Source organism: Agelaius tricolor, unplaced genomic scaffold (assembly GCF_023055355.1).
Source record: "Agelaius tricolor isolate 1412-34295 unplaced genomic scaffold, bAgeTri1.0.p SCAF_9, whole genome shotgun sequence".
Classification (NCBI taxonomy): Eukaryota; Metazoa; Chordata; class Aves; order Passeriformes; family Icteridae; genus Agelaius; species Agelaius tricolor.
The window spans coordinates 3,719,819-3,743,827 of NW_027269269.1; the positions used below are offsets into that span (position 1 = coordinate 3,719,819).

The 24,009-nt window shown below is 36.8% G+C and overlaps 1 protein-coding gene across 1 annotated transcript in view; it reads left to right on the top strand.

Moving 5' to 3' along the window:
- MIPEP (mitochondrial intermediate peptidase) overlaps positions 1-24,009 on the top strand; it is a 69,374-nt gene that overhangs the window by 41,581 nt on the left and 3,784 nt on the right. The window contains exons 15-18 of the mRNA XM_071434060.1: positions 130-204; positions 5,844-5,963; positions 19,739-19,860; positions 20,682-20,755. Of these exons, the coding sequence (XP_071290161.1) occupies positions 130-204; positions 5,844-5,963; positions 19,739-19,860; positions 20,682-20,755 (391 nt within the window). The remainder of the gene's footprint in view (positions 1-129; positions 205-5,843; positions 5,964-19,738; positions 19,861-20,681; positions 20,756-24,009) is intronic.

Below are 24,009 nucleotides of genomic sequence, written 5' to 3' on the forward strand. Positions count from 1 at the left end.
ACTTCAAATGTGTTTTAGTACCATAAGGGTTTTTTTTGTATCTTCAGCCTCTTTTAGTAATTAGCTATTTCAACACAATTTACGAATAAACAATAAGTCTAAATGTGACCTGTTTGGTTTTTTTTCAAGCCACTACCAAAAAACATGGTGTCAAGATTATGTGAATCCAAAAAGGTGTGTGCTGCAGCTGATATGCAGCTCCAGGTATGTGTTTTGCCTTCTAGTTTCAACTCTCTATTCAGCACTTACAAAATGTATTTTTGTTTTTATAATTTGACCAAATTTTTTATTTTAATGTAGATGTGTTATCTAGGTATATGAAAATTAAAATTAATTCTTATTAATTTTAATTAATTAATTAATTCTTATATTAATTTTATGTTTGTTTTTCTGAACATATTCTGTGTTGTCTGCTTAAACCTAAATGCTTCTATCTATATGAAAATACTGTGAAAACCACAGCTTTTGAAAATGGTTGGATTATCAGAATTCCCAAATGTAGTTTAAGATTGAATTCTTGAGTTGATGGAATCATTTAAGGAGAACTTGAAGTAGAGGAAGTGTTGTGTACCTTGGATCATTAAAATATAGTAGGAGTGGGAGATACAGGCTACCACAGTTAAATCAAACCAGCACATCTATTTACTAGAATGGGATTTGAGTTCCTTATCTTCTGTGGCTCCAGATGAAAGTGGCCACTTGTCACATCAAAATGGCTGGCTGAGCTGTAAGAATGTAAAACTTCTCTCTCATAGTGTTAGGAAAAGTAACTAAATTCATAAACCTTTGTTTTCTGTGGGTAGGTGTGATTGATCAGTAATTTCTATAAACAACCAGTGATGCTGTTCTTCAAAGGAAGTAAAGGAAATCAGATTTCTATCTAAAATGGTATTTGGCCTTTTCCAGTCCTGCAATAGCAGTTCTCAGATGTGTACAGTAGCATTAGCATCCAGCCAAGTTTTTTTTTTACAGTAAGCATTTGGCTGTGCTTAGTGTGCTACAAGGTTTTGCTGTTTGATTCTGTTTTCTTCGTTGTTTTTCTTTAAGCACAAAGCACATAGTTTTTCCTTCTACAGTTAACCTGGTGTTTAGGTGAGATAACTCTGCTAGTACCTGAGTGAAGGTTAGCTGCTGAGATGGGAAAGAAACAAATTTACAGATCTTTGGTATGTCTTCCTTTGAGAAGTGGCCAAATGATCACAACCCTGTCTACAAACAAGAGTTGGGCTGGTTAATTGAAGTTGATCTGAAAGAGAAACTTCACTATTTGCAGTTTTCTCTGTGCAGTTACGTAGAGGATTTTAAACTAACAGAAGCCTCGAGTGTGGACCTGTAAGTTGTATATGTGTCATTTACACTAGTCAAAGCCAGACTGAACACTGTTTTCAGTGTATACATGTATTTTTCCTTGGTTAAATGTAATGGGCTTTTGAATTGGACTTTTGAATTGTGCTGTCAGTGCAGTGCTGGCTGTCAGCAGCCAATGTTGGCTGGGCAGGTGCTACCTGTGCCTATACCTCTGTGACATGAAAATATAACTGCACTCTCTCTACAGGTTTGATTTTAAAATGCACACTGCTGGCTTTGAAAGATTCTCATAGACATGTCTGATTATCCAGAAAGAATGTGGGCCAGAATATAAATAATTAAGACAGGAGGTTTTTATTGGGGAAAAAAATTCCAGATTGAAATAAAATTTTTACTGTGAATGCTTAATTGTGGACATTTACTCATGGAGGGCACAACACATGTACAGATTAGTAACCACCAAAGTGTTGATGAGGTCCTTTGACCTGCACCCTTTCTTTTCTGATGTCTCTGTCCATAACAGCTATGTATCAGTCTGACAGATTTCTTTCAACTTTTTATATGTATTTGCTATGATTTTGTCAAGGTTTGAGACCAAGCTGGCATTGTGGAGGCTAAATGGGCTCAGGTATCGAGCAATATAAGTCACAAATATATTCACAAGTGATGTGGCCTCCCTGTTCTGTGGTGCAAAAGGAGAAGTCATTGCATCAGTTGCTTGTGGTGGGGCTGTGCAATGTCCCTGCTGTTGTTGGCCCTCAGCTGTTCCCTGGGCCTCTTTAGAGTCTGTTTTGGAGTCATTCCACAGCCTGTGGCTCAAGAACACCCACTTCTGGTGGGCTCAAGTTCCCGTGGGTGCCTAATGATTGACTGCTGCTGGCAGTGATGCAGTGATTTAGCAGGCTGCTTGCCATCAAATTTTTCTTGTGTAAATTAAGTTAAACGAGTTTCAACACATGCCAAATGACCACAATGCCATACTGAATAATATTATTCATTTCCTACTTTCAGCACTATGTTTTTGGAGATGCCAGGTGTAAAACTTGCAGAAGTGTGCACTCATTTCAAAGAGACAAATTAGCAGAACTATTCTGTTGAATAATTCAAAAATATCCCAGAGAAGTTGACTACATGGCTAATACAAAGCTAATACATTCCATTTTAGAAGTGCATATTGTAAGTTATGCAAATTAAAAAGTATAATAATTAATTGAAGCAAAATATATTTTAATTTCCAGATGCTAAAAGATATACATGCTGCTAGCTGTATACCTGAAAATACTGTGAATGATGATTCTAATACTGTTCCTTCAGATTTTGCAAAGACTATATTCTGTATTGATGGCTAGATGCTATGTTAGCTATATTTGACCTTTAGAAGTAGAAAAAATGCTGACAAATATTCCAGCAGTGTGGAATACACCTGGAAGTTCTTCTTCTGTGGTCTGTTCAGAAAATAAGTCTATTGGCACATGAAAGTAAGAAATATTGCTGCTTTTTCATAACTATAATACCTCTGAATTTTCTTTTAGGTGGTGTAATCAGTTACTCAGAAGGAAAGATAGGAGAGTCCATACATCTCCTAAGGCTTTTGCCAGGCAGATTGAATCCCAGAATCTTTCAGTCAGTAGTAACTTCACTGGAAAGTGCCTAAGTGTGTGCATATTAATGCTATTAAGCAGACAAGGAGCTAGAAAGAACTGGAATCAAGTGAAACTAATAAATACCAATGTAAGTGCAAAATAGAGAGACAGCATGAAGATTAATGAGTTTTGGTGGCATTTTTATATTTTTACATCTTTTCAGAAATGTGTTTTACTGAAATTAGAAATCATCTTCTGTCTGACACTGCTTGATATTAAGTATTAGCTTGCTCCTCAGCAGTATCATCTAAAATCCTGTGGTCCTGGGATGTGTTTCCCTTTCCCATTTCAAAGGCCTCTGTAAACACACAGAACTGTGGTTTGTAGATGGAAATGCATTGTGGGTATAAAGTTCATCCAAGTTTATTTTCAGGGGTGGTTTTTTTAACTGTGCTGTCCAGGTGGCCTGGCTCACAGCTTTCTTCCCACACTGTACATGTGCCAGGATCAAGGGAGAACTTATAGTTGACTTCAGTGACTCATTTCCCTGTCACCACATTGTTCTTTAGGCAGAACATTTCACTGGCCTTTCTTTGACATTTCCCCACTTCCTAGCTGTGAGTTGAGCTTTTGCTCCTTGACCACAAACTATTTCACTCTAAATTTTACTTTAGAGAAGGTCCCCTGCAGTGCAGATGCAGTTCCCCCATCTTGTGAAGAACACTGAAGAGCAACTGCAGACTGGTCCAGACAAATATGGGAGATAGAAAAAAGAGGATCAAGGCTGTGCTGAAGCTTGAAGCTAAAGTCCGTTGTCAGATGCTGAAGTTCCTCATGTTTGATTTGGATTTTGTAGAGAGGAGAGGGGAAGTTAGTGTGAAATGACTGCTGCAGAGTTAAAAAGGTCTAAGGTGACAGGAGAAAGTGACCTTTTCAGGACTATTACATGAGGTAATTTTCAGGTCTATTCATGGTGCTTACTGCGGGTCATACTCTTAGTCACCCTTGCTGTCATAAACCTGTAGCTTTTGTTAAGCTGTGTAAAAAAAGAAAAAAAAGAATGGGATTCTAGTGACTGGGAATGCAAAGCCATTGTAAAGTCTCTTTCTCTTCTTAGATAAATAAGAGTAAAGTATTTTTGCAGTCTAGTGTAGATTTCTCTGTATATTTTTGCTCTGAACAGATGCTTTCTGGCTACTCTGCATTAGTAGATGGACAATGTTGAGTGCTTACATGTCTTGCTCAGTGTTGCTACCTGGGACATAAAACTTGCAGTGTCATTAATGGGTGATTTTGTGAGTTGAGTCTTACTGACCTCTCTTCTTTTCCTTAGCCATGGCTAATGAGGAGCAAGCAGGAAATCTAGGAGTAGCTCCTGCAAGTCACAGTTTATTCACCCCCCTGCTTATAACACTCAGTTTTTCTTGGAAAAAAACTCCAATGTCTTGTTATTTGCCAAGAGAGACTGTCAAAGGGTTTATCAGAATTCTGTATGTTAGAAGACAGCTTATTCAAACAGAAGGATTGTACTCCTCCAGAAACAGTCACATTTTTGATGAAACTACATGTTGTATCCAGAACAAATAAAAATATTCTGAATTCTGATAAATTATTAAAGAGTTCAGAATTATTTGTACTAACATTTCATAATAAAGAATCTCTTCTGAGGTTCAAGGAGTTGTGTTAATTAGGTAACAGAAAACATCCAAACAACTTTTTTTTCCTAAAGTTTCATGGTTATAGTTCCTGGAACAGTGTGTTTATGTCATTGGGGATGGTATTGCTCCTTATAGGAGTGTGACTGGGCCTGAATCTCTAGCCAAATTATTTGCTTAATTCCTTACAAAAAAGCTTTTTGAGGCTCCTTACTGTCAACTTTCCTATGAAGTGTGCTGACTACGGGATGACCTGACCTCTTCCCTTGAGCATCTGGATCCATCAAACTACTTAAAAATATCTTATGTTGAAAAGCAGTGGGTGTCCTTTGTCTTCCTTGCACTTCCACAAAATACGAAATCTTCATATGAAAAAAAAGGCTGCAATAATTTCTTCTGTCCATGCCTCTTTCATGTTTGTTCTTACCATTCCAGATACTCTGCCTTGCTGTCTTTGCTTGGAAAGTCTTTTTAATGGTGCTGCTTTCCCACTCTCTGAACACCTCAGTTATCTGGTCATGCACCTGCATTCTGCTGTAGTTCACATGCTTAAAAATTGCTTATGGATCAGCTCTTACTTCTGGCACAGTACCCTCCCTGGTGCAGTGTGCTTTCAGCTAAGCTTACCCTTCAGCAATTTATTGCTCTGATGGCAAGAGCTAAAATAAAGGAAAGAGTGGCCTTGGTACTACACTGTTGCAGGGCTCTGGCAGGAACTCAGTAGTGTTTACAGCTCTGTGTAGTGGGCATGGTGCTTTTAGGTCAAAGGTTGGACTTGATAATCTTGGAGGCCTTTTCCAACCTCATTGATTCTGTAATATTCTTAACATAATTCTTATGTTCGCTGCCTAAGCAATAAGTTGCCCCTGCAGGGGTGAGGTGTTCTCATGGCTGCATGTACATGTCTTGAAATAGCTTATTTTGCAGTGTCCACTTAAATAACTTCAAAATAGGAATTTAAAAATACTTTTCTTGAAAAGAGGAATTGCTGGAGGGCCTTAGGGACAGATCTGAATTTATTTAAAAGGTGCAGACAGTTTAGTACTCCCAGTGTGATAAATGACATAAACATGGATTTATGAAAGGTTATGATGGTGGTGGTTGATGGACTCCAAAAATCTGTTTCCCTCCTTGTATAACGTTACCATGTTATGCTAATTATAGAAGTTTTCCAAACCATATATATTTAAACTATTCCCTCCCCCTAGTCCATCTCTCATGTTCTTTTCTTTGTGTCTTTTTTGGTTTTCATATGCCAATAACATGTGTCAAAGACAAATGTGTTTTCTCTCTTCAGGTTTTTTATGCTGTCTTGGACCAAATCTACCATGGTAAACACCCTCTAAAAAAGTCAACCACAGAAATTTTAAAGGAAACACAGGAGAAAGTTTATGGATTGCCATATGTACCCAATACAGTGAGTAGCAACAGAATAACTGTATAAACGGCATCTTTTCTTTGATAGCATAATAATGCCCCTTCCTCTCCATGACCCTTGCCCTGCACACTCATGTGTTTACTGCTGTATTGTTATATTGAAAGAGTTTTCTTTCTTTCACTCACTTTATCCAGAGAGGAGGGATGTTTTCGTATAAATGTAGTCTTTTAATGATGAACTTCATTACCTTGCCTTTATTTTCTTAGTAAAGAAGGCACTGGAAACAATATATTGGAAAGAGGGTTTATTTGAGCTTTTCAAAGGCTGCTTATAAAAGGCAGCAAAACACTGTGCTGCAATTGGTGTGTGTATGCTGTCAGCATGAGACAAAGTGTGAAACAGGAAACGGAAGTGTTCTTCTACTCAGTCTATTCCTGTGACCTTTGTCATGTCATTTATGCTTTCATGTGTGATCTGAAAGTGAAGAAGTCTGGAGTTCTACTGAGCTATCTAATTTTGATCTTCATCACAACATTTGTTCTGTACATCATGTGACAGCCAAAGATGTTGTTTGTATACGGCAGTCACGGGATTTCCTGGTCTGTGTGAAGCTGAATTCCTGCCTGGAGCCTGGCCCCCCCAGTCGCTGTTTGACACTGTGGTCAGAATACCCAAATGCTTTTGCTGCTTCACAGGAAATGTACTTTCCTCCTTAGCAAAATGTCTTTACTTCTCTGAGAATGATGTTGGGACATCTGTTCCCTCATCATAACTGTACTGCCCCTGCTCACACCTCCAAAAGAGTGTAACATCTTGTCGTGAGGCTATGATCATTTTGAAGTGGGACAGCAGGTTTTGGCCTGGAACTTAATCCCAGCAAAATATACTGTGAACTTCTGAATAATCAGAAAGTCTATGTTTATATTTATTGAATGTAAAATTAGTGTCAAGAACTGTAACACAGTTTAAATTTTCAGTAAAATATTGTGAAACAATGCATTAGAATAACATTAGTACTCTGTAGAATATTTAATGTCTGTAGTTTGTCTTGCTGTCCTTTGCTGTTCCTCCTTCCAAACTTGAGACACATTCGCATGTTTAATTTGTAGTCCAGATAAAAAAAATAAAAGCCTTGAAGTAAGGGTTGGGGTTTTTAAGTGAAAAGTATATTTCATCCTTTCATTTGATTTCAGAGCTAGACATTGAAATACAGTAGTAGGGACCAGGTGGTTTTTTTTGTCTGATATTTGGCTAGACACTTACAGAGCTGGCAGAGAAAACAAAGTGTTTTGATTATTTGAATTTATCTGTTCTCTATACCTTTAGATTCCATTATGTATTGTTAAGTCAGGCTTCTATGTCTTAAGCTAGTGTTGTTGGATAAGTGAATTTCTTCCTTAGTAAGGATCTTCACTGCATTAATGTGATTTTTCTGTAGCAGCATTGTCAAGCATCCATTATTATTTCTTCCTGATGAACCATAATTCTCTTTTACTGCTCTTGACAGGCATGTAAACACAGTATATATCCTCTGAATGTACTTGGTTGGGCTTCAGTCTTATTGTACAAACTTATTTTCTGGAGTAGAGCCACAGCATGTGTCTTCTGTCATTCTCAGGCACAGCTCAGATAATAGGACAATTTGCACGTGTCTTTTTGTTACAGTGCTTTCAAAATGAGGCATACAGAGACTACACCTAGTGAGTAAAAGCTACTGCTGCACCTATGGGCTGTACTTGTTTAAGGTAAACCTAAGCATCACATGTTACATGCTAACAGTAGGAGGGATAGTGCAAAAGAAGCCCTGTTGAGAGATAGCAGAAAATAAGTCCTCTTGAGGTCTGTATTTGCCATTCAAACAGATTTTGCAGGCACTGGGGCAGCAGGCATTGCACAAAGCCATGTTTGCATTGGCTGCTTTGATGCAGACGGCCACGGGAGCTGGTGCCACATGCAAGGCAGAAAGGAAGTCAGATGGAAGCATGGAGAAACAGCACCCCACTAGACTTTGTTTGTCTGAATAATGCAAATCTCAATTTCTGGCTGGCCATTGCTTATCTGTTCAAAAGTATACAGAGTTTACTGCTGGCTCCTGGAGGATGAAATTCCACTGGGATTTCATTGCTCTGTTACTGAATGTAGAAGCTGATGATTGCCAGGCAGGGGGCAAGGAAATGTATCTGCCTGTTTTTGTAGAGTCTGGCAGTTTTTGTTGCCAGAGGAGATCAGTGTTAGAGTTTAGAAAGCGAATAGTGATTTTGCTATTCACTGGATTCTTGAGTCCTTGTGATCCCTTTAAAAAGCAGCCAGTCTTCTTTTTGATTCTTGTAGGTAAGCAAGATGAACAAAATAGTAATGACCATATGTTTTCCAGCCATTCCTTCCTGAATGTACATTGTGTCAAAATCTGTGCACTGTGGGGAATTCAGTACTCTGCTTTTGCTCCAAACTTTTGTTCAAATCATAGCTTATTTCTGATCTCTTGTGAAGTCAGTTTTCATTAATTATGGCCTGCCTTGCAGTTGATGATACTGTCTGCTTTTAGAGTGTCTCCCATGGTCTCTTCTACATTTGTCCCCAGGATGCCCAGAGAGGCTTTTGAAAATGTATCGGGTGACCCTTTGATCAATCTGAGACATGATCAAAGTTTCTCCCCATAATCTGTTGCTTAGTCCCCTCATGTCCCCCAGGTTCAGACTTGAAAAGTACTCTCCTTTGAGACAGTTATCAGAACTTAATGATATGCCACTGCTAGTCCTTCGCCAAGCATAATAATTCCTATCTCCTGCTGGGGGCTTGGTTCAATATTGTAACAGAAAATGACACACAGTGTAAACAGACTCTGCAATGACAGTGGAGTTTGCAGCCTCCTGCAGTTACAGGAAGAGCTCTCAATAATGACGTAGTAGTACAATAAACACCACCTGCCCGGATCATCATACCTGTATTTTCTTTGTGAAGTAGTTTGAGTTATTAATTCTTATTTTCAGAAAATTATGGACTCAATATATTAATTGTCTGTCCATTGTAGTAACCTTTCCTAATCTGGAATTTTGGTGGGAGATGGTTTGACTGTGACTGTGAGGAAAAATGATTTTGAAGAGTGAGGCACAAGGAATCTGGATTCCTTTTTAGATGACTGCCAAATAGTCCCTTTTGCATTTTTCAAATTACATGGTCTTCTGGTAGGTTTTTTTTCCAGAAACAGCTGAATTTCTTGTGTGGTACTTGAATACAAAGTGAGATGCTGGAATTTAACCGCACACATCATTATAATTACTTTTGATAGGAGGCAACATGTTGGTATGCAGGGTGCCTTTGATATTTTTTGGAACACTGAATAATTTGCTATATGCCTTTTTGTTTTAACATATTAAAAATACAGATTACTTCAGAAGAACCTTTACTGGTACCTTAAAGTGTGCATCAGGTTACAGGTTTAATTATGGCTATATAGTTTTGTCCAGAGTGTAAGTTTCTTTGGCAGCATGGCCTATGGTTGCTAGTGTTTGGAAAGACCAAAACACCTGTGAGACCAAAAATGTTAGCCAGCCAAGTTTGCCAAGAGAAGACAAGGCAGGTATTGTGAGAGATACCCTAGAGCAAAGATGTGTATGAAAATGGTGTATCACCAGTGTGGTTGCTAGTCTGTCTTCTTCCTGCAGCTGGGAGGACTCTGCCCAGACAGGGTTCCTGACCTTGGAAGGCTCCACCTAGGCCCTTGTCCTGACTTGCTATGGTTGTGTGTCTGTCTTGTTCCTGACAAAGGAAATCAATGGATGAGATGCAACCTAACATTTGGAGTGCTTGCTCAGGGAGGCTGTCAGGCACTACGGGGAGATGTGGCTTGCCATGGGAGCTGAAAACACAAGTTTTTCATTAACAGGGAACATGCAGAGGCATGGGTGTTTGGTCAGCTGAGGAGGAGTTGATGTCAATAGGCAGAACTGGCTTCTCTACAGAGAGAAAATAGTTTTTGCATCACACATGGTTGCCGTGAGCCAAAGCCTCCTGTTTTGTTGTTGTTGAAGAAAATCTGTGTGCAAGAGAGTGTAGTTTTAACAGGCTTATTCCTCAGCCTACTGAGGGCTGGCTGGCAATTTGAGTGAAGTATCTTGTTACAGAATTTGCCATCTGTGTTCTTGTGGCATTTGTTGTCTTAGGATTTCTTGTTAGGTTTTTGGAGTGACTACTAATGTGCGGTTATATATAACTCTGTTTTTGTATAAAATTTCATGTGAATATCAGTAATGCATATAAAAAGAATAAATAGTCAGACTGAGCAAGCAATGAGGCAGCTGGCTTAAAGTAAATAAGAGATAACCTTTAACCTCTGATGGTAAAAGTGGTTTTGAATTCTGAAAACTTAACTCAAATGGTGAACATAAATCTTAAAATTATTGGTAAGGAAGGCTAAGTAGTGGCCACGTTTTAAATTTTAAACTGCAATTTCACTTCATATTTATTCTGTCTAGAACCTTCCAAAATTCATTTTAGATTTATTAGGCTAAACTATGATGTAACCTTAGAACCTAAGGAAAACTGAAAGACAGTTAAAGAAAATGTCAAAAACCAGTTACAAGGTAGAATGGGTGGTATTGGCAAAGAGCTTTTAAAACAACAGTTCTGGGTGGCAGATGAGAGAGTAAAATTTATGGTGCTAATCAATAAGATGCTAAAAAGAACTCAGTGGGAGAAAAAGCCTGTATATCTGACTGTCTGAGAAAGGGAGGTTATTAGAAAAGTAAAAGCCATATAAAAGTGTGAAAAACAGAATACAGGATAAGTTCTAACAAACCAGAAGTAAAACTGTGGAAGTTTCAAGCAGCTTAGAAACCAAACCCAGCAATAATAATTAAAAACAATGCATCAAAAAGAGGAAGGCTGCCAGATATTTGCTGGAACTGGAACATAGCTAAGTATGATTATTCAAAAGACATTATTTAGTTATCCAAGAGACTGAACCAAGGATACAAACCATCCTGATGCAAAAAAGATTGGGCGGTAAAGAACCAAGCCCTTCAAAACTTTATTAAGATAATAAAAAGTAGAAATCATTGTATGACTAGACATAATTAATAAAAGAATGCTAGAATTCAGAACAATAAAGGCTAGAAATACTGAGTTGAGATTTGCAAGTAGAGAAGGTAATAGAATTCCATAATTACTCAAGAAACAAGAGGAGAGGGGGAGAAAGAGCAACAGTAAATGTCAGAGAAAGCAGTGATATTCTCTTCTGCCTCAACATTTTTTGAACAATAAGTGAATTTTGATTAGGTAAGTAATACATGCAGTTTTTGAGATGGATTAAAACAGTAGTGAGATTACAGAATAAAATAGAATAACTAGATTAGATGTAGTCAGATTTCCAGAATATTTAAGCTTGTCAGAACAGTCAGTGACTTGGAGGAATTATCACTCACAAACTCATGAAAAAGTAGTAGTGTTATGATAACTGCCCTTATGAAGGGAGAAGAACTTGGGAACAGTAGACTAATTGTTCAGATTTTGTCACTCAACAAGTAATGGCAGCAATTATTAAGCAGCTCATAAGTACCTTGAGAACAGTCAAGTGAGCAAAATAACTCCAGTTTTGTTAAGAACTGCCTCAGATGGGAAAATCCACTTTCTTCCTAAGACATTGATTGATCTTGGTAACAGGATGTAAGTAATTGATAGCATAACTCTATGCTTAACAAGCTTTCTAACACTTGCAAAACATAATTGTACTACCAAAATGTAGATTTGTTGCTGAGTCAACACACAGAAAACATGCTGACAAAGCAGGTGGAAGTTTAGTTTCAGACAGGGACATTTTAAGTGGACATCACCAGGAATCTGTCCAGATTGGAAACAGGAACTACAAGGAAAGTTAAGGAAATCCAGTATTGGGCTAGCAAAGAGAAATTTATATGGGCACACATGAATGGTATTGAAAATCTTTATGGAAAAAATATTTGGAATTGAGGCTGTGATTATTTGTTTCTTATCAATGAGAAAATAGTAGGAGAGGAAAAATTATGTAATTTATAGCAAGTGTGACTATGGGTAGTATCTAATCATTTAAAGTATTGTTTTCCCTCATTTGTTGAAGAGGGAAGCAGACACCCAGTATGTCTCACATTTCTTGTAGGCAGTTTTAGAGAAACCACTGTTGTAGATCACAGAGACATAAGTTTCATAGTAAAGCCAGAGAGCCTTCATAGAGGATGGCTTTTCCACTTCTCCCTCTGCAGTTACTTGAAAGGTACTGATGTTGCTCATATTGCACTTTTTTGAGTTTTGAAGAGGGATGAAGTCATATGTTATTACTCAACCCCTTGAAGTTTGTGTAACCCCTTCAAGGTAATTTTTTACCTTGCCATGTTGGAAACTAAAGTTGTTTATACAGAGTGCAAGTCCCTAGATTAGTTTTCATATGAGCCTTTTTAAAAGTATACTGTAAAATCGAGTTGAAGAGTCTGGGTCTGAGGAAAAGATTAATAAAGGAGTGCACAGTGAACTCTGGGGAAGTGATAGTTCTATAAATAATTAATAGCTAAAAGCCATTTCAAGAAGTGCCCTGCTGAGGTCAGTATTAAAGTAGATGCTGGGACTTTGAAAAGCTCTTAAAGTCACCTTTCAAGGTTTGTTTAGGTTTCTGTCTTTGTGGAGTTGAGTTCATTTTATGATAAAGAAAATGCTGATAGCAAATACTCTGAAGATTTGTTTTCCAGTGGTTATATGACACTATTCACTGGGCAACTATCTACAGCAGTAGAGTGTTTACAGATATCATAAGATATGAAGCACTTTTAAGGAAATTCTTTTTCCAAGTGTTAGCCCTATGAAACTCAAACATACTTTAGTGATAGCATTTGCCATATTTACCATGTGGGAGACCATTTTAAGAACCAGTGCAAGAAGCACTTGCATATGTCTCCTGTTAAAATTCTGAATATATTTAGATGTATTGTACATATATAAGAAAGCACAGATAGCTTCATCTAGTTTGATATAGTTCTGTTTTCATGGCTCCCATGTTCTTTTTCCCCCCTGAGATTGCATTACTGGAGCTATATTTGACAGTGTTATATACAGCTGAATACCTCATTGCCATAAACACAGCCTAGAGAGTCTGAAATGAAATTCTCTTCAAGTGCTGTGGGGGACTATGAAAAGTCAAACTAGAAAAGAACAAGACAAAGGAACTATTAGCACCCTTATTTCACAGGAGGTGGCTGAGATGAGATGATTATAATTTCTTTAAATTCACACTGCACTTGTAGCAGATTAAGGATTAGAGTTGTGATCCCTTAAATCCATTTCTGAAATGACTCTTAAGATAGTAAATAAACAGTAAACAGGTAGTGATTTCATCTTCCAGTGTTGGTTCAGGTACTTTACTTGATTAAGTTATACTTGCAAATATATTTTGCAGTTACCACGTTGCTTAAGGTATTTCTTGGTTTTGTAAGGGCTTATTTTAAGCAGTGTTTGTGATGTTTATTTTAAAATAATAGGTCAATACTTAAAATTAGGTTTAATTGGAAAAGTATTGTAAAAAATTTGGGCTTCAGTGCAAGTCTGTATGCAAAGGAAACGGTGACTCGATTCTGTTTATCTCAGGCTTATGAATTTAAAGCTTAGGCAGTAATAGAAATTACTAATTATAATTGAAGAGGGGGTTATTGCATGTGTATGTATATCTGTATAGAATTGCCTGGTATTACATGAAAGATTTGTTTGAAAATTGTATGTTTGCAAATTTCTTATGTTTCGCTTCAAAGACTAGCTGTAATTTTTACAAGTAACACTGTCTCTTAACTTGTCCAAATAAGATCAGTTAAAGGACACAATAAAGAATCAATTTTCATATCTCGGTGTCTTTTAAAGATTTGAAGCAATGCAAATCATACATACAGATTTTTGATGTCAGTATTCTTTATTATGACCCCCATCTCCTTCCCTCAGTCCATTTCTGGAGAGGAGAAAAGAGGGTATAGAGTAAATAGTTCTAAATGATTTTGCTATAAGCAGCTCAAATTCATGAATAGTTTATAAGTAAAGATGAAATATTTTTCTTTAAGCAATTCAAAGACCATTTGGTACATATCTAGAATCACCTAAGTGGTTAATTGAATGTTAAATTCCTTTCCTCTTCCTTAGTGTAAACAACTGCAAAAATATTTACATTTCCTGCCTTGCTAGATTTATTTATCATTTTATAATAAAAACATGGAAGTGTTATAAATTGAAGTCTTAATCTCTTGCTTGACTCACTTTCTGAAATGTCAGCAGTGTCTCTGGTTTGGTTTACTTTGTGTTCTCTCCATTCCTAGCACAGAAATGCAGAGCACTGGAAAACTGAAGAGTATTGATATTAGGCGAGTTAGAGATGCAGCACAAGATGAGGTTTCTTGAAATTAGTTTTCTGTTATTCTAAGCAAGATTAGAAACTTCAGGAAAGAAAGTGGTTCTTTATTGCATTTAATTATTATTGTGAAACTACAGAAGAATGATTATGTAATTCTTTAAAACTTAGAGGGGTTGAGGTCAAAAATCCAGAATGTAAGTTGACCATGCAAGCTGCTGCTTACCTATGCAGAGAGTTGTTTCTACAGTCAGTCAGGGAGTGCTACAGCTTTTCTCCAAAGGTGGCACAAACAGTTTGCAAACTCTGCACTCTGATACTCATCAACCATTTCAAAACACTGGCCAAAGTGTGCTTGTCTGCATGGCAGAGCAGCATGGTCCTGGATTTCTGCTGGTACTGATAAATACCCTGTGCTGATTCCCATGCTAACTGCCCTTCTCTCCTGGCTCCAAGGAACCAGAGCCTGCAGCTTCCCCTTGACCTCCCAGAGTTATCCACCCCTGCTGATAGCTAAATTCAAGGGCATTAGGAGCAACAGTGTCACCTGAGTGCCAGACACAAGGGGTTTCTCCGCCCAGTAGCCCCTGAAGGAGATAAGTTGGCTGCTCCTTTGTTGGGTTTCCTGCCGGAATAAAATTTTAATTAAGAAGGGGAAGGGTACCAGATATCATCTCCATCAAATACGGTTCTTCATGGAAACAATTCAACAACTTTCTCATTGATGTAATTACTGTAGCACACTTTTTGTAATTAGAAGTCTTAAATGACACGAGTACTTCCCTTAATTTAGTATTGAGTCTTTTCAGGTTCTCACTTGTGTTTTTTGTCTTAAGATGCAAAGCAAAATGGACATAAATGTACTTTAAAGTGCCTAAAGCAGAAACTGTTGGAAGAATGTTTTGAAAAGTCCAAGCAATAGTCAAGAATTTCTGTAGGATTTCTTTTCAGAAGGTGTAGCAGGATTTTGTAGAACTGATTTATGATGAAATTAGTGGAACCCTCCAGAACCATGTTTAGCCACTCAAGCAAAAGCTAGCTTAGTATATATTAAGAAGCCTACAGATTTTCATTCAATTTTGTCTTTTTACCATCACATATAAATTTTTGTATCAGATTATTTTTGTGACAATATTAACAGTTCTAAATTTAAAATTCAAATAATTGAATCCTAAAGTAATGTAACCTTTAAAATAGTTTGGTTTAACTGATCATACCGTATTGTTAAAATGAAGAGGCTTAACTTTTGAAGATGGAAGGTGTAGTAAATTATTCAGATTTCTCCTAAAGCAGTAATCCTATCCTCTCAAAAGATAACAGGATAAATATTTCTGTCCTCTACTACAAGGGAGGCCTATGTGACTAGTTTGGGCAAGACACATATAGTTTAGGTGGCTAGAGTAAAATGAACTGAATCTTACCCTAAGAATGTATTTGCAAAGACTTTAAAAAAAACTCCTGATAAGGAGTGAGAATACAAAGTATCAGTAAGGTATTTTTGTATTCACATGATGGGGTGAAAGCCATTGCACATGGAATTTTGGAAATGCTTCAGACATGGTTATAAGAAAAGATTGATAATGTTGGTGGAAAAAAAGTCTGTTTAATAGCAGCAGTGGATCAGTCACACACCTTTATTGCAGTCTGTTGTGCTGAATAAAAAGCAGGCATGAACATGACCTGTGGATGGCATATTATCATAACCCATGGGCTATGCTGTAAAATGCACTGTTTTATAAACTCCTGGAATGGGTTCATGGAACTTTTTGAAGTAAGCAATTACCCAGAGTCTTCATTAACTTTCTAGCTGCTTACCAAAAATATAACATTTAATAAGGAGACTGCCCTAGTTCTGCATGTCTAGCCTTTACCCTGTCCAAAAGGGAATTTGATATGTCTTTTTTTTTAATGAAGAAATATCTCCTTGTTGGAAATAACACAAGAAATCAAGTCATCTTATAGCTGAATTTATTACCATGGAGAAATGGAGTTTTATGCTACAAGATCAATCATTTAGTTTTAAATATTTTTGATAATCTTTTAAAATGTCTCTCTTTTTTGTGAGAAATATTTTTAAATGTTATTTGTGATAATCACCCCAGTAATGGGGGGTGTCTTTTTATTCATCATAGAACTTTTTAATGGAGCAGTAGCCTATATATTCTTGTGGTCTTTGAACATGTTATTGCCTAGGTCATAATCTCTCCTCTGTATGAAGTAGGAGGAGAGGAAGAAGTTTTTTTATGTGGGCAGGTAGCTTCTTGTGAATTAGGGTAGAGGATGGGGTTTTAATGTGTAAATATATTTTTATAGGTAGCTAAATCCAGTCTTGAAAAGTTAATTGTTAGGAAAGAATAGAATCAGAAAATGTACTTGAATAATGTAATGGTTTCTGGGTAATATTGAAGACTGGGAGTTCCTGATCAGGAACTTAGTGTGAGGACTTGGACAAAAGTAGTGACAGGAAATGATGACATGCTAGAGTTATTCATGCTCTAGAGTGGGGAAAATCTGTACTGATTAAAAAAAATTAAATACAGGCTTCAAATTTCAGTAGGGAATAGCACTGTTATTGGTTTTCCTTTACTGCTATTTGCAGTGGGAAAACTATCTTAGTTTCAGTTTGACTCATCCTCCATTTCTGTTTCTTGTTTTAGATATTGTTCTGTTCTGAAATAAATTTTTGAAATTTCCACTTCATCATATTTGTAAGCCTCCCCAGATGCAGAGAGGGAGATGAGCAGTGTCATTCCTTGGTCTTTCTGTAGTTTCCTTTTCTCTTATGAAAGGAAACAATGTGACATTTGTTAGTAAAACCTAGCAAAGACAAGGTGAAACAAAATTGAGCAGAGTGTACTGAGGCCATTTAGGTGCAGACTTTGAAATCAAGCTTTTGGTCTTGGACAGATTGCTGAGAAGTTGTTCTTTTCTCCTTGCTTAATTGTGATACAGAGTTTCAACGAACCCAATAAATTGAGTAGTTGATCAACCTGGAAGTGCAGATGAGCTGGTTTAGGTGCAGACCATTAAATGCCAAGAGCATTTGAGGAAACTGTATAATCTGAGGTTTCAAGTAAGACATATTGTCTTAGTTACAGCTTATATGATTATCAAAGTAATTCCTTTCTCATGGGAGAGGTAGAAATATCCTTCAGTATGCCAAACACCTGGAAATTATTTTTGTTTGTAGCCTAAAAACCATTTCTGAGTATGTGAAACCAATTCGTCAGTAAAGTTTTCCACATTCCAGAGAGAGAGAGAGTAGAAACTTCCAATCATAACTTTTAAAATTCATTATAAAAGAAACTGACATGTTTTCCTGCTCAGTCTTCTAAAAATGTAGTCTCTCTGCTCTGTTTCAAAATGTGCTTTTAGTGTAATGATTATGGTTGTAATTAAGGGACTAGTTAGTAAAACTCTAGCTATAAAGTATAAACATATCCCAAACCAAATACCTTTCAAAGGCAACCAAAATACCTTTCAAAGCAAAGTGGAGACTCTGTGTCTGAGCTGGATGTTGTAACACATTACAGTGAGATACAGTACAGTGCTTTACCTTAAAGAGAAAAAAAGTCAATAATTTTAAAGAATTTGTACCAAGCATCAAGACCCATAGGAAAATTGAAGGCTGGAGGTCTTTTTTCATCTCATTTAACCTTGCTACTCCTACTTTAGTTGTGTAGGTCACCAGTACAGGATCAATTGCTCACCCATGGCAAATTCCATTTGTTTTGGGCACCTGTCTTACGGTGGAGGTAACCATCTTGTAAAAAGTAGCTTTTGAATGGCTGAGCTACAGCTGACTTTGAGAACTTTATTTGTAGCTGTTGCTCAGAGAAGGTCACATAGCTAGCAACTTGTTTCTCATCAGCTGTTGGAAGTAATTTAGATTATGAAGCACTGTTTTTTCTATTTTCTTTTAAGGAAAAAAGACTAAATAAAAGCCAAATACTTAGTTTTTTCCACCCTTTCAGTTGGTCATTTTTTTTAGAATGGACATACATCTTTTTGGGTAATAGAGAGTAAGATAATAATCAGGAATTTCTTGAATAAAGAAGCATAGTTTATTTCAGCTGTAAAATAGAAGGAATTTGTTAATTACAGTGTGCTAAAGAATCACAAAGACAAATAGTTTTGGAAAATTACATCTGTCCTTTCACTTTTTTATTTGGCTTCATCAGAATTTCAGCCATTGACTGTAGATAAGAACAAGTATCTGAGAACCCATGGACTTAAATTTAAAACATCTGTTATGCTACATTATTGTTTATCTTTTAGTTCCTCTTTGAAACTCTGTGTTTTATAGTACCTGCAAAAATCGTGACAACAGACATATCACAAGAATGTTAAGAGTTTTGACTTTGGATAGGAAGGCAAATAAGATAGGGCACTTGTTTTCTCTTTGGAGTTTCCTCAGAACCAAAGGGCAGAGGAAGTTTCATACTCCTTCCTTTCTACCTTTCTACAGTCATCCATTCTCATTTCAATCTGTTGGGAAACAGCATTTCAGTTTGGACCTACTTGCTTAACACATCACACTGGAGAGGTGATGAAATCTTCATCCCTGGAGACTTTTGACAGGGCCCTGAGAAATCTCTCAAAAGCTGGATTTGCTTTGAGTGAGGGTTGGGCCAGATGACTTTTGGAGGTCTGTCACAATTTAAATTATTCTGTTGCAGTCAGGGAAGTAAAAAGAAAAAATTATTTTGATTTCTGTGAAGATAAGGCTGATAGTTCTGATTTTCTTTGCTAAGAAAACATAAGGAAACAGTCAACACTAAAAAGCATTAAAAAAAAAGTCTATCATCACTTGAATGAGTCACTATGTGAAGTAACAATCCATAAATGAATAGCAGTATAATTGTGGATTATAATCTGCTGTATATACACACATAAAAATGTGCAGACAAGTCTGTGAATTATGGCATTGCATGTGGATGGAGTTTGTGTACTTCTAAGATGGCTGCCACATGGAAAGCTGTATTTTTTAATAGCGTTAAACACAAATCACTATTACCATTTTGTTTCTGACAAAAGTTATAAATTGAACTTTTCTGAATGTGATACTGCACATACCCACATGGAAAATTATAACATACTGTGTTACTTGTAACAAGGTAATTGTGGGCTTTGTTCAAGACCAGTAGAACTACACAGCTATCATCAAATATGAGTAATTTATTTTACTGCTTTATTTTCCCCCCTTCTGATCCTGTTTATATATAGTTTCAATCCTGATGATCAGCCTATTGGATGCACGCCATTTAGATTGAAAAATGCTTCTTCTGATAAAGTATTGTTCATTCTGGGATTTATTTCTGGGGGCTTTTTTTTTTCTTTCTTTTTTTTTTTCTTTTTTGTTTGTCATTAATAGGATCAGATTTCTTCCATCATACATAAGGAAATGTTGAACAGCATAAAGAATTTAAAAGATAACATGGGGTTCTTTTTCGTTTTACAGGCCTGGCAGCTGCGATTCAGTCACCTCGTGGGCTACGGTGCCAAATACTACTCCTACCTCATGTCCAGGGCTGTTGCCTCTATGGTGTGGAAACAGTGCTTTGCTCAAAACCCATTTGACAGGTAAAAACACAGAAATGTTAAATAGAATGAAATGCTAGTTGCTTCTGGAAAACATGAAACAAATTAGGTGGTGGGCTTTTTTTTGACGCAAATTAGTTTTTAGTATTTTCTTGATTTTAAGATGCTACAAAGCAGGAAATAACCACAGAAATATATATATATACACACACACAAATATACGTGTGTGTGTGTGTATATATATATATATATATATATACACTTTGGGACATGTTCATTGGTGCAAAAAAATTGTGCCAATGTTTTAAAATACAGGTGTGTCTGTTGGGAGACACTGAAATCCTTATTTAGATGTAATTAGAGAGCTTGAAATTCATAGATGCCTAATAACTTGTAATTTTCTATTGAAATCAAAGCAACTGTGGGTATTAAACAAGCTTCATGTCACCAACATCAAAGCTCAGTAGAGCTTTCCTACTCATTTTGCTTTGTGAAATTAAAAAAGCAAATTGTGAGGTCACAAATTGTAAGCATTCTTATACCTTTGCTGAATGTTGAGGACATAGTAACAGAGCAATTTTTCCCTTTGGCACAGTGAAGCCTGAAATGCTCTTCACAAATTAACTTTTACAGGCACCAACACACACACTGCTATGAATAAAATTTTTCTAGTTCAGTTCCTCATAATGGGATTTTAAATGTAATTTGAATTTGAGGAGCTAATGTGGCACCAGCCATTGTTTCAGGGTAGAAAATTTCATTTGGTCTCTGTCTGTGAGGTCTGTAGAGAACCTAGAAGCAAACCTGAGTGAAGGCTAGAGAGGTTGTGTTTGCAGATGGCTCTAACAGCTGTGTTTCTCCAGGGCAATGGGGGAGCGCTATCGTAGGGAGATGCTGGCACACGGCGGTGGAAAGGAGCCCATGCTGATGGTGCAAGGTAGGAAATCAGTTATAACTCTCTTATTCCCTTGCAAAAGGAAGGAACTTCTACTTAACTGCATTTCCCAACTTGGTCTTTTTACTTTAATTATGATGTTCACTGGATTTATGAAAGAAAAATTTAAGTGGACTGGCCACCACCTTTGCATCATGGTCGGTTGAACTCCTTGTGGTATGTGGAGTACACACAGATAGCTGGGCTAAAGTGTTGGAAAGGTTTGTGTTACGAGGTTATCTAAAGAATTCAGAATAAACTTGAAGGAAGATAGATTACATTATTTCTTGGAACAATAAAGTAGTAACTTTTCCGTACATGGAATTCATAAAATCTCTGGTTATTTTGTATAGGAGAAGTTGAACTTGTTTTGGCCGCATCATTTCAGTGTCATCAAAATATCTTTGGCTGTATCAGTACTTCGAGTGTACATTTTCATGAAATGCAGCTCTGACAACTGTAATAAAGAAACACAATTCATTATTCATCTCACTACAAGATTTGCCTCTTGAATCTGGAAAATAACTTCTAAAAATCATTCATACCCATAGCAAAAATACTCTGTGTGTTCATACCTTAAAAAATAGTGCCAGGAGAATGAAACAAGTTTGAGAAACTGCTGACTTTATCTCAAATCTCTGAAATCAGGGTAAAGACTTTCCTGTGTAATGTTGCAGAATTCAAACCAAACATTAATTTTGCTGTTCCTATGGTGAGCACTTGCTAAGTCCTGGCACATCTCTCAACTTTCTCTGAAATTCTTAGTATTAAGAATGAGTATGAATTCACTGGCCTCTGTAAACTCCATTTTAGCAGACTTGAACTTCTGGGACTTTTTTCTACAGATAAGGAAGACAGTGGTAACATATCTATATTTCATCATGAGATTGGCACAGTTCCATGACTAGAACATTTCAGTTCTTTGACCCATCTGTTTATATTTGAGGCCTTGACCTCTGCTCTCCTTAGACTCATCATATATTAAGCAACTATATATTCTTTAGGTTGTCTACTTATGTTTCTGATCTACACGGTTACTTTTAATTCAATATGACTTCCCAAACTTACTTCTCTTTACTGTTCTTGAAGAGTTTGTGTTTGTAACTTTGAAAAACTGTAGCCCAGAACTGTGGATTAGAATTTGCCAGGCAGGAATGTTCATCTTTACAAGCATATCTAATTTTTACATTGAAAGTCATATGGTAGAGAAAGAAAAAAATGTTTTTAAATACCAGATATGCTTATGATCGCTTTCTGGGATATATTCTTTATTTTACTGAACATGGAATTTTCCTGGAATGTCCTGGAAATTATATTGAAGTTGCTGGCAGTGTGCTTCTGTGAATCAAGTACTATTTGAATGAAGTTTCAAAATTCATCTGTGGATGGTCTTACAGAAAATCTATGGAAGTAAATCTGGCTTTCCCCCTTGCATGTGATAGGATCCTATGGGAGACAGTGTCAAAGGGCTCACTGAGGTCCAAAGGAGGTGACGTGCACTGCTCTCCTCTTTTCTGCCAGACCAGTTATTTCATCATATCAAGTTATTTAAGCATGACTTGCCTTTGGTGAATCCATGGTGACTATTCCTGATTTTTTTGCTGTTTGTGAGTCTGAAAACAGTTTCCAGGATTAGTTGGTCCAGACCCTTCCTAGGGATTGAGGTGAGACTGACCTCAATCCTTAGGTTCTACTGCTTGCTCTTCCTGAAGATAGACATGACTTTTGCTTTTTTCCAGTCTTATAGTACCTCTCCTGTTTTAATAGATTACTGAGAGTTGCCTGGCAATGCCATCTGCTAGCTCCCTTAGCACTCAGGGTGCATCCTGCCCAGGCCTGTGGGCTTGTTTATGCCCAGTTTTCTTAAGTGTGCCATGATCTGATCCTCTTCCATCAAAGATACACCTTCCTTGCTTCAGATTATCTCCCTGGCCACTTTTGTATTCTGAATTTCACTTTTACACTCTTATTCAGAAATCCTAACTGATACTCAAGATCGTAAAAATAACAAGTGCTTATCAGCAGATTCTTTGTGCCTATCATGATGTTCATTTGTAGACAGTAAAAGTAGTTAAGTAAAAAACTAAACAAACGTGCTTGAGTGACTTCCTGAAGAATGAAATCAGGGTGACTCAGGTGTTCTGACAAGACAATAACTTGGTGATTTGGAATTATTGGAAGCTAAATCATAGAACACATCTGATGAAAAAAGTTATATTTTTGTACTTGATTGGTCTGTATTTCTTACAAAAAATGAGAATTTATGGAGAAAAGTAGGAACAATTCAATTTGTTTAGGTTCAATGAGATTCTGATTTCTCCTGCTGCTTTTTTTTCATTATTGATATTCCATACTACTTGACTTCCATCTCCTGTTGGTTTCCATCAGTTGCAAAACTGTGCTCCCATAGCAAACAACAAAACATAACTGATTAAAGACAGATTCCACTTTAAAGCTTGTTGATTTTACTCCTCTTCAGAGAAACAGTCCAGAATCCGTGCTCACTAGTACCCTATTTCAAAAAGTTGTTTAGGTTGTTATTTCAGGTGGTTTTTATATGGGCTTGCACATGTCTGACTTTCGGATGCACATCTGCAGCCTCACCCTTGAAGTGTTTCCATACTTCATTAGGAAGTTAGCCATGTTCATTGGCTGTTTAATAGCAGGTTACTTCACGAGCACATTTCATTTATGTAGCTTCTTTGTTATGATTTTCTTCTCAGAAGCTATCTATTGTTTTTCTTTTGTGTTTGGATATGACCCTAGCTTTTCATCTTTCTCCAACATGATTCCATAGATGTACTGATTAGGAAAGATAAAGGATCTGACCTGTGGAGTTGCTGACAAGGTTCCTGTTTGAACTAGTCTTTAATTAGGAAACACAATATACTTTTTTGTTGTTGTTGTTTGCATTTGATTCTCTCGGTATTTGTTTCCTTTTAAAAAGCCAAAATCATAGAGGTTTTTTGAGAACTTTTTAAACATTTTCTGAAGAGATCCTTTTTATCTTACCCCCTTGATAGTCACTGAAATACAGAAATAGTCACAAATACGGATATCAGGAGCAATTGAAAATGGGTAGACAGTGTTTTGTCCGATAGGCTTATTTTCTTTTAATTTTTCCTTAGAGAAAAAATACATTTTAAGAAGAACTTGATTCCTCTGTGATTTTGTGTTGATTACATGGCTCTTGCAGATTTTCTCCTTCCTAGGATTACATGGCATTAGGGATTCCAAATTCCTTTGAAGTTATATAA